Here is an 11,313-nt window from a genome sequence, read left to right as displayed (position 1 = left end):
ATTCAGTTTCTTTTCCGCTTTCTTTTATTTGTTGACGTAACGGGCTGACGGCTTTGTTGTGTTGTGGCTCCCATAGGTGCGCTTTCGGACTGCGTGGAGTGCGTGTGGTGACGTTGGAGTGTCGTCTAAGCAGGTTTTTATTTTCGAAGGGAAACCAGGCAAAGCACGTTTCGTTTTCACGGGCGGCATTGTAAGTTTTGCCAGCACAAGCTTGCTCTCGGTTTCCGCGAAATGCCACTGTTGCGGTGATCTTGGCGTTCCCGGTCGCGGCAGAAGCAGGATGCGCGCATCTGCTCTGCTGTGTTGTCACGCATATGAACGCGTTCGCGGCGCCAATATGGCTGGGATCGTAACCGGAGTTGACGATGAGCGCGTCGTCTACTGTCAAAACGGTAACGGACACTCTTCTCCGATTAATCTCTTCCCCGATCGTGACCTGGCGAAACGTGCGTGCGATCGAACCACCAGAGTTCTTACTTTTACTTCTTCCGGGCGCGAGGGAAAGTTATTGGCTAGCACATCCGTTTCTTTGGCTCGCTTGTTGTTAAGCGGCCGTGGGATGACTGACGAAATTCCCGCGCCCGTTTGCTGTTTAATTTCTCGCCTCGTACGTAATGTCATGCCAAGGTTTATTTGGCGTCGACGACCCTTTCGTACTGCGGGCAGCTGCTGAGAGGATTGCAGTGTCTTCACACCTGGCTTGTTTTTCCTGGCTTTCGTCCCTGTGGCGCGGGGCACTTAGGCGCTTCTATTAATTCTATTTATTTTTTGTTTCGTACTGACTGTGCCGCTTTGTTTTGCTTTCTGTTTTCCCGTAGGTGAACAGCGAACGTCCGAGGCCATGGCTTTATCTTTACGGGCTTTCTCTTTATAAAGCTTTGTGAGGTTTCGAGTGTGTGGTTCGAGTGGGAAAAAAAAAAAAAGAAAAGCAAGTGCGGAACTGTGCGTGGACAGTGTTTACCGAGATGTCGGCGATCGTTGATCAGACGCCCAACACAGCCAAGTCGGTGGTGGATCTCTTCGCGCCCAACCATTCCCCGACCGCCGGAGAGGACAAGATAGACTGCGATGGACTTAACGAGAAGGCAAGTGTTATTGTTTTTACGCTCAGCGTTTTTTCATTAAATGTACGATTCGACAGGAGTGACAAGCTGTAAATGGAAGGACTTAGTGAACAGCAAACTTGTACTGCTGAAACAACATCCTTGGAGAATGGCATTGTGGATTTGTGCATGCTATAGTTTCATATCAATTTTATGTTCGACACGCTCGATCATAATACACACTTCACCCTAACAGGAAATGAGATGCCCAGATGTGAATTGTGCATGCCGTGGTTTGTCAGTGTCAGTGAACAATATTCTTATTTCAGTGTGGAAAACGTCAACTGCTGAGGAGGAACTATTTGTTGCGTTTTTTTTGCTGCTGTCATTCGACATAAGATTGCATTTAGGAGAAGAAAAGTTATTAGGTCCTCTTTTGTTTTCAGTTTCTAAGGAGACACAAATGTTTTAAATACACAGTAACATTTCTTAAACTTATAAATAAGTTATAGCTCTGAAAAAGATTTAAACCTTGTGCTTGGTTCATGATTGCCAAAGTTGGTTATGTACTTGTAAACCCAGTGTAACCAACTGTATGTACGCATTGTAATTACTGTAAGGGGGATTATTACCATGGTGAATGGCCTCTGCATCCTGCAGGAGTATTAAAATAAAACATAATAGTAACGAAGTTAACAGTGCATTTTTGGTTCTAAAAATAAAAGTAGTTCTTTTTACAGAAATGGCCTTCAACAAATTATTATTACATTACTAGCAGTTGCATGCAGTTCGATCACTACTTCTGCATCAAGTTGTCAGCTCAGAAACTGCATTTTTCTTTTGTTTATCATTTTTAGTTAAAGTAATTTTGTTAAGATGGCAAATTTTCAATGACAGGACATACTGGGCCCCTATATTGCAAAGAACTGCTATGCTGGCTTGCTTGTCACCAACTTTGTGTGTTTAGAATACTTCCAAAATACATGCAGTTACAGGCAGCACCGATATGATATGGAACAGTCCGTTTGCACGCAAGGCGAATTCTGTTGTTACTTTTGCGTTGAAGTTGAAATTGACTCATTGTCATTGTCCATCCAGAGGAAAGCTATTTTTAGAATAAAGAGAAAAATGTTTTGCAGTGATACTTATGGAGTAATCATTGGTTTAATGCAGATAATATGTTCCCTTTCATGAGCTCGTGGACATAGAGAAGGGAGTGGCTGATGCTAGCAGGTTGAAGGCAGGTTATCGCTAGGCTGATGACACATGTGATGTTGTGGGTGAAACAGAGGGCAACAGTTGTGACTGATCAGCACCGATTGCTGGGGATTTCGTTATTATTCTGTTTTTGTTACTATTGTTCAGACTTATTTCCTTTCACTGACGTGTATGCACTGCATGTGCACCTGCTGAAGTGCACTGCATGTGATATTAGCAGGATAGAAAGAAATTTTATATTACGGTGGCTGAAACTGAAATAGATTAGATAAAAATTTATGAAAAGAGTTTGCAGTTTTGGCACTCTGTTTTATTAACTGGAATCGGTAGATAAAATAAATTTTCTGCTTTGGCTCAGCAGCAGGTTGAATGGTCTTGTTATTTTTATCGCCGCTGACAGTGCAGTAGGTTGACATAGGACACCAACTTTGTTCAACGGTGTTTGCTTGGGTTTTGGAGGCTGTGAGAGAACTTCTGTGATACCTAGTTATGCATGGATGGATGGATAAGGCTGAACCCTTTAAATCGGGCGGCGGCTCATGACACCTAGCCGTGGCTCGTAATATATTTTGTAGTTACACTGGAGATGGGGAACGCTTTTTTCTTCTCCTTTAGCCTGAGTCATTCCATGACTTTCTGCAGAGTATGGATGAAATTTCACTCTTTCCTTAATTTTTCCTTAATTTTCCTTAGCCATCGATCAGATAACCTTATTTCTACCCATTTAAAATCGATTTTTCCTCCGCTGTCCTTAAACTCCAAAGCTTTGAATAAATCAGCCCGCTTTGAACTGTAGTGTGAAGCCCTTTACAGAAAAGCATCAAGTGTTCAGCCATTTCCTCCCCCTCTCCACACGCATCACATAACCTGTCTATCTCATGGTACTTGATTCGGCACCTCTTAGTCCGCAATACTCCCGTCCTGGCTTCGAACATCAAAGGGCTTTCCCTAGAATTATCGTAAATATTTTTTTTTTTGGTAATTCCGTGCTTAAACATTCTTTATGTTTGCAGTGCTGATTTCGTCTGCATCCCTGTTTTCCTCAGAGCTCTCTCTATTTCTTTAACCTTTTATTAACTGACAATTCATGATTTTTCCTCTTCCTCCCCAATTGCTCACTGCTCTCCAGATATTTTGTTGACAATTTTCTAGGTTGCTCTCTCCATTTGTGTCAACATTCCTCTTGTACAAGTAGATGAAAACTTTTGCTAGTCCACTGCTCTTCCCTCATTTTTCTCAATCGCTCCTCAAATTCTGTCTTATTGCTAGCTTCTCTGCTTTCGAATGACATCCACCCCATATCACCTTGCACCCCCTGATGTGATGTATTTGCTATGTGCTCCCACAGCAAGCCTACCTACCCCACACTCTTTCATTTCTAACCTTGCTTGAGCCCCTGGTCTCAGGCACAGGACCGCATTGCTGAAAGTCAGACCATCACCCCTTTCCAGATCATTCTTACCACTTCGTACCTATTGCGATTCCATAACACCCTATTTTTCATGACAGCTGCATTCCTGCTACCTTTAGTCATTACATATTTTTTATGCTCCATCAGAGACTGAGCACCATTATTTATCCACACCCCAAGATACTTGTAATTATTCACGGCCTCTAGTCTGGTCTCCTGTATCCTATGGTCACCACCCTCATCATTAAATGTCATGGATGCAGATTTTTCCTTACTAAACTTGAAACCTATTCTCTCTCCCTGTGTACCACAGGTGTCCACCAACCTCTGAAAATATTCCTTGCTCTCAGCCATTAGCACTATATCACCCGTCTACATTACTCCTGGAAATGACTGGTCAATTCATTGCGCTTGCTTGAAAAAAGAAAGGTTGAAGCCTAGTCCACTCCTGTCTAGTTTGGTCTCTAACCCTTGCAGGTACAGCAGGAACAACAAAGGTAACAGAGGACATCCTTGCCTAAGCCCCCGTTGCATCTGAATAGGCTTTGATACGTTTTTTTCCTATTTTATAAGCACCTTGTTACTTTTATACATATCTTTTAAAAGATTAGTTACTCCGTCTTCCACATCTAAGGTGCCCCACAAATCCTCTTGAATTGCAGTGTCGCAGGCTCCTTTGGTGTCCAGAAATTCTAGCCATAGGTGCCTATGTTCCTTTTCTGCAATATCGATACACTGCGTCAATGAGAAAAGATTGTCCTCTAACCTCGTTTTTTTGGGGGGGGGGGGGGGGGGGGGGGGGGGGGGGGGGGGCGAACCCATTTTGTAACTCCTCTAGCACCCATGTATGTAGTCTGCCCTTTATAATCGGTGTCACCCCCTTGCAAACCAGAGTTGCCCCTGGTGTTGCTTGGAGCGATTTTTGAACATTTGTCTTGTACTCTTTCTGGTAGTGAGCATAAAATTCTTCCTTTGTTTTTATTGCTGTAATGGTGTGCAGAAGGAAGATATTTTTCTGCACATCCCTTTAAATGTGGGAAAATGTGCAGAAATGGGTTTGGCAGGTGCAAATTGAGAACATCGAACGTTTGCATGTACCAAACTATAAAACTGTGTATTTGAGTGAATTGCCTGCTTTAGACATTTGCCAACAAACTTTTGTTTTTGCTAATTATGGCCCCTTGGAAAATTACTGCATCCTGTAGCAGTGCACGGAGCCAAATTTAAAATTATCATTGAGACAACACCAACCTGCCTTTGAACTTGGAAGGGGTTATGAAGACCAAAGGTGTAGAAAGGAGTGTAAAAGTGTTTTGCATGGCACTGTTTTGGCCTTGAAAAATCACTACAAGTGCTGCGATCATGAACATGAACTCGGAAAGCCAGTGCACGACATGTGAATTAACAGTAGCTGGTAATTTTTTGCCCCTTGTTTTGGCTAACATCAGTGCTAGCACACAACTCTTGCGCGATACCACATTCAACTAGCTGCAGCGTCAGTTATCGCATAGGCTTAGAAATTTCTGATGCTGTGGATAGTTCACCTTCTTGCACCTCCACCATGAGGTGGCAGGCAGCCTCAATGAAGCCCCACATCATCATTTTTTTCCACACACAGAGATGTCAGCATTCTTGCTCCGTTCAGACTACACGTCACTCAATGCTGATTTCCCTGTAGTTAAGGTGCCTGCTGGCCAGTACTGAAAATCATATTAATGGCGCTCTGCTTAGTACCTTTGATTGACACCTGTCGGGGGGCACCCCTATGTGCTCAGCCAACAAATTATGTCCTTTGCTGCCTTTGAAAATTTGTTTGTGAACACTTTTGAAAATGCTTGATCAAAGTTTCTAATACTCATGCCTGAAATAGGCAATCAGGTGTCTGATTTAAACTAAGCTTTTAAAGATTTTGAGCCTCTGTGGAGGGCAGCTGTGAAAATTTAACAGAAGCATAGCAGTAGCATTGGATACATTGCTAGTTTAGACCTGGCAGGTGCAGTTACCAGTTGGTAATTCTAACTCAAAGGGGGTTGAAAATTTGTTCCAGTTATGTGAAATTCTAATTAAGGGGAGAGTTTTTAATACAGTTGATGTAGGCGGGACCAAAGCGTCAGGTAGAATGAACCAGATGATCGAATTAATGAGACCCCACTGTATGTGCCAGATATCACTAAGCAGTGTAATGCACGGTTAATCTGCCTAGTATAAGGTTGCAGTGGGCTGCGTACTGCAAACATGTCATGACAGCTGATGATGATATCTGTTGGTGCTTTTTGATTCTGTGCACTCAGTACCCTGGCAAAAACATCCGTTGGTACTCTTTTGTGGCAAGAACAGTGCATTCAAGACCATAATTTGGGTGCTGTGCCCTTCTATTTTTGTTCCTCACAATGCACTGTACGAGTGAAAGGGATGCCGCACTGTACACCTCTGTTTGTCTCTGACCGATGTGCTGAAAGCTGTGATTTATTCTTTTTGCAGACGGTTCTGGTGAGCCCATCTGAGGAACAGTATGACGCCCTACAGAGACAGCTGTCGCAACGGTTACGAAAGGGACATGGGGAAGTGATCTATGAGATAGGAGCTGGAGGTGAGGAGATTGCGAGAGCAAAGTCAATGATATTTATAATGAGGATGCTTACGTGGGTAACGATTCGCATCCTGGTGTGATATTCTGGATCATGTGTAATATTGCGGTATATCAATGTGCTAAAGACCTCTAGCATGTGTCCTGTCTCTTCTCTCCTGTCTGTGTCTGTTTGTGCTAGTTACTGTGTCTGTATTAGTAACCAACTAGCCCAATTAAGAGCCTTAGCTAAAGACCTCTTGCTTGAGCGCAGCGAGTAGTGCTCTATGCTAACAATCCTAGTGCTGTTTCTACTGTGTTTATTTTGCATTTGAATCCTTGACTAGCCTTAAAGTCTGTGGGTCCAAACAATTTTGCATTGGTTTAGCTAAATAAATAAACGAAAAATCTTTCCCGCTTACATTCTCCATCTCTTGGGCCATATTTGTTTGCCAAGCAAATAGAGTTGTTGCTATCTCTGCGTCACCCAGCAGGCTATAATGAGCATGCTGGCTGACTTGTTCTTGTCAAGATTTTTTTATGAAACTTGTGATGTAAGAAGGGCATTGCCTGAAGCCATGAACTTATTGCTTGGTTTATACAGGGGTTTAAAAACATCGCTTTACAATACCCGCCATCCTGAGTACTAGCACGTTCCTGTACCTCGAAACAACTACTCTCTGCAGTCCTTGACACATACCCTTTCATCAATGCTAAAATATTTCGAACTGAAGAAAATTGACATTACGAGTATGTCGAAGAAAAACATTAGAAATATTTTTGTTTGAATGGTGACTATGTTCAACTGCTTGTTTTCTTTTGGCTTCATGATGATTTCTTTTTTCTCTTGGCTTTATGATTGTCACTTTCCACTTTTTTCCTTGTGCTAAATATAATGAACTCTTGCTTTCTCAAATATTTTATATAAGATGTTTCCAATTTGTCTGCTTATATGTCTTTATGTACACTAAATCTCCATCTCAATTTTGTTATCCAATGCTATAAAGCCACTTATATATGTGGTATGGACATCAATTGTATGTACATATTTCTTTGAACTGCACCTCGATGTATGTACAACTGCTGCCATCACCTGTAGGGGCAGCCACCCCGTCAAGCAACCAAGAATGGTAGAATGAAAAATAAAAGTATTGAGTTGTTTTGCCTAAAACTTTACACAATTTTTAAAAGTAGGCTTTTTGACTTAGAACAGCACTTTTGTCGGCTTAGCATTGTCAGCGGTGTAGTAGATCAGGATACAGCTAAGACATAACTAAAAGGCTGGTTAATTAATATTGAATATTTATCTTCTCAACTATTACTGTTAGGCTCCTTAATTATTGAGAGGCATGTAGCCCACTGTAAGTGATATCCATACAAGTTTTTAGAATTTCGAAAACATGATTACCCTTGGCGCTGTGGTCCAACAAATTTCGGCTTTATCGCGCCAGAATACATGCGCTTTCTTTTCTTTATTCTTTATTCACATACCTGAGAGGCCCTTTTCGGGCATTACATAGGGGGAGTGTACAGTTACAAATAAACAATACACCACACATAGTTATACAAGCAACACAAATCCAAAACCACATGAAAAACAGTACAGAAAATTTGAATTTGAGCATACGCAGGAATGGAACCTTCCTAATCAGAATTTATTTGTAAAACGCACTTCAGTTTTCGCACAAAGGCGTCATGATTTAAGGTGAAGACGAATATCACCTGGTAACATGTTCGAATGATGAACGGCAAGAAACAATGGTGAATGTATTCAAAAAGGGTTTTCTGGTGGCCTAGTTGGTGCTTCTCGTTCATGATTAAACTGCGAAAGAAGCAAGGACAGAGACAAGAAACACGTGCACACACAGAGCGCAGACTTCCAACTTTTATTCGAAAACGCGTCGAACATTCCTTATATATGCACCAAACCACCACATGACACAGCCAGGATCCAACACAGCAGATAAGTTTAACAGTTGAGTAGAGTCAATCTTGAGAACCAATGTAAAGAACTGCAAGTGTGTGCATGCCTAAACACCCTTGATACCTAGATAAAAAGAGGAAGGTAAAGAACCTGACGGTGAAACTAAAAATTCAAAGGGAACGAAATACGGAAGCGGCCGAACCATATATTACAGAGGTGGGTACATGCAAACATGAGTTCGATTTTGAGAATATGAACTGAGCGCGGAAAGATGTGGTGGGCGGGTCTAATATAGTATGAAACGAATGAGTTTCGAGAACCTTGCAGGTAAAACAACCCCTCCAGTGCACATAGCTCGTCGAAATAGCCAAAATTTGTTGGGCCACAGCGTCGAGGGTAACCCCGTTTTAGAAATTCTAAAAACTAATATGGATGTTACTGACGGTGGGCTACACGCCTCTCAATAAGTAAGGAGCCTAACATTAACAGTTAAAAACATAAATTCAATAGTAGTTAACCAACCGGAAAAAGTGCTCTTCTAGCTCAAAGAGCCTATCTAAAAAAAAAAAAAAATTGCGTAAAATCTTAGGTGGAACACTTTGTATACAAGTCATCAGTTTCTGCCATGTAGGGCCATATGAAGTTCCCTAGTGCAGCAGCTTTTACACATTTCATGTCGTGCTTGTCGAAGCGCATTTGCAATGGCTTAAATCAAAGAAGTTGCCTCATGTATAGAAGTTCTAGTTGGGTGTTTTAGCTACAACTGTGTTCTGCTGGCAGAGAGGAAATGCAAGGAACCATCAATGCTTTGTGTGATGTTTTTGTTTCCTGATCTCTTTTTCCCAATGGAGGAAAGGATTTGAATTGAAGGACAAATAGCTGCATGGAATCAGTAAAAACATCCCAAGACTTCAGCAACTGAACTGTTAGTGCTGGCAGCATATTATTGTAAAATTTGTAAGCAGCTTCTTTGGACATTCTCGAATGCACCTGCCTTGTTTTCTGCAGGGCTGGCTGAAACCGAGCAACACTGTGTCATTGACAGGATTACCAGTGAAAGGGCCTATTCTGCTAATTCACACTGTGGGAAGGTTTCGGGTTGAGCATGTAGCTGCAAAAGCTGGCGCTAATCTCCAAGCTTAGATTGAGATCTGGGCTTCTTTTGTGGTGCTATGAAAATAAGGGCTCCAGTTACATTTTTCCTGTCATTCATAGATGGATCCACCAGGAAGTGCAGAGGAAGAAGCTTTCATTCATCTTAACATCACAAATAGCTTGGGGATTCTGAAAGAGGTCATTTCACAATATGCTAACCTCTCAATGAATGTGCTTGAAGAGCTTCGTACTTGAAGAGCTTGCATCTGTTTTGCATGTGCATGTGTTCAGGACAGGGTGATGCTGGGCTCTCGCCAGAAGAGATGGCCGCCTCGGTGGCGACATTACAAAGCATGGCTGCTACACTGGAGTGTGACTGTGTCCAGCTGAGGGAGAGGAAAACCAGCGATGGACTTGTTGCTGAGTACTTAGTCCGACGACGGGCCAAGGAGAACGACTTTGTGGAAGTCAGGTCAGCATGGTTGTGATTTCGAAAGATTGAATACCGCTGTTGTCCACTTTTAGCCCTGTAATATATATGGGCAGATGTGGACCTTTTTGTAGTCCTTATATACTTTGGGACCAACTGAACAAGTTGGCTACACAGAATGATTGCAAAGATGCAAATTGGGAATGATTAACCGAGCAGAGTACTATCACTTTTTTTAGCATGCCTTGTGTTCTTGAACATAATTTGGAGAGAGCACTGGACCAGTTGGTACATGGGGGTACCGTTAATAAACAAGCTTTAAGTCTAGGAGTGGTGTGCGACCCTCCTTTTCTTGTCCCGCATCTTGTTTCTGGTGGTTTCTTGAAGTGTCAAAATTTGGGGACAATTCGCATATTCATCGCTGAATTCTTGATTATCCAGAGTTTCTTGAAATCTGCGGTGCTTGTCATTATAGATGCTAAAAGAGGGTGATCTCATTAGTAAGCCCTTGGAGGATCTCTACAAAGAAAGAGACGCTTACTTCCTAGGGTTTTCACCTCTGTTGCTTGTGTAACAAGATATGCTGGTGGGGCTTTTTTTCAGTAAACAGAAGGTCCTGAAGAGCACCAGAATGTTTGCATTAAAAAAAAAAAAAACCTACTCTAGCTACAAGCTAGTTGCTTGATTTCTTAAACGCACCAGTGTCACTGGGCGAATTTTCGTGCCATTAGGCAGAGTAAGCAGCTGCCAGAAGAAACGGTCATAGCTGACATCTAAAACAACACTGACAAAGAAGGAACAGACAGGGGCGAGCACTATTTCCAACTGGAAGTTGCAGTTGGTAGTAGTGCTTGTCCCTGTCTGTTCCTTGTTTGTCCGTGTTGGTTTAACACTTTCGAAAAATGTCAAACGTGCACCAACTAGCCCGACCCGCCACTCTTCTAAAGGTCATAGCTGAGCGTACATACTCAATCCTGATTTTAATGCTAGGAAAATGACACATGTAGAAAGTATGGCACCATCAGCTATGTGTAGCTTCATGTGCTGTAGTTAGCTTGATGTCTGTGTTTCAGTGATATAATTTTTTTATGCCTTCTCTATTTTAAAATTGTCATTTAGATTATTTCCTTTTTTGTTTCTTCTTTCCACTCCTTTCTTCATTTATTTTTACATGTATTGCTTCTGGCATTACAACAGGAGGGTACATATGTGTAATGTGAAATAAGACAACAGTGACATGCATGACATCTGGCAAAATGTAACATTCGATACAATTGAAACAATACTAGGCAGTAGAACATTTCATTCACTGATCATGCGTGCAAGCAAAAAAAAACGTGAGATATAACTTCTACAAAAACGGTTATGAGCTTTGTAACTAGTCGTGCCTTTGTGTTTTTGTTTAATTTATTGTTTCTTAACGAGATCATAAGTGTTACTTAAGAGGGAAAGATTGGTAATAAATGGTGACTTACAACAGTAAGAACATGAAATTAGGAGGAAAACAAACTTAATAGATAGAACACGGACTTGTGCAGTATTTTACACCATAACAGTGTCCTTCATGTGTTTATCTTCTTCAAAGTTTTGAAGTGAGAGTTTGCAGGCATGTAAGAAATGGCCTTT

General features: G+C 41.8%; 1 protein-coding gene across 1 annotated transcript in view; it reads left to right on the top strand.

Moving 5' to 3' along the window:
* Positions 1–55: 55 nt before the first annotated feature.
* Positions 56–11,313, top strand: part of GTPBP1 (GTP-binding protein 1) — a 35,559-nt gene continuing 24,301 nt past the window's right edge. The window contains exons 1-4 of the mRNA XM_077633658.1: positions 56–190; positions 819–1,085; positions 6,154–6,262; positions 9,549–9,729. Coding sequence (XP_077489784.1) covers positions 966–1,085; positions 6,154–6,262; positions 9,549–9,729 — 410 coding nt within the window. The 5' untranslated portion in view covers positions 56–190; positions 819–965. The remainder of the gene's footprint in view (positions 191–818; positions 1,086–6,153; positions 6,263–9,548; positions 9,730–11,313) is intronic.

The sequence above is a fragment of the Amblyomma americanum genome, chromosome 8 (assembly GCF_052857255.1).
Source record: "Amblyomma americanum isolate KBUSLIRL-KWMA chromosome 8, ASM5285725v1, whole genome shotgun sequence".
In the NCBI taxonomy this organism is placed as follows: Eukaryota; Metazoa; Arthropoda; class Arachnida; order Ixodida; family Ixodidae; genus Amblyomma; species Amblyomma americanum.
This window is presented reverse-complemented; position numbering and strand designations above follow the sequence as displayed.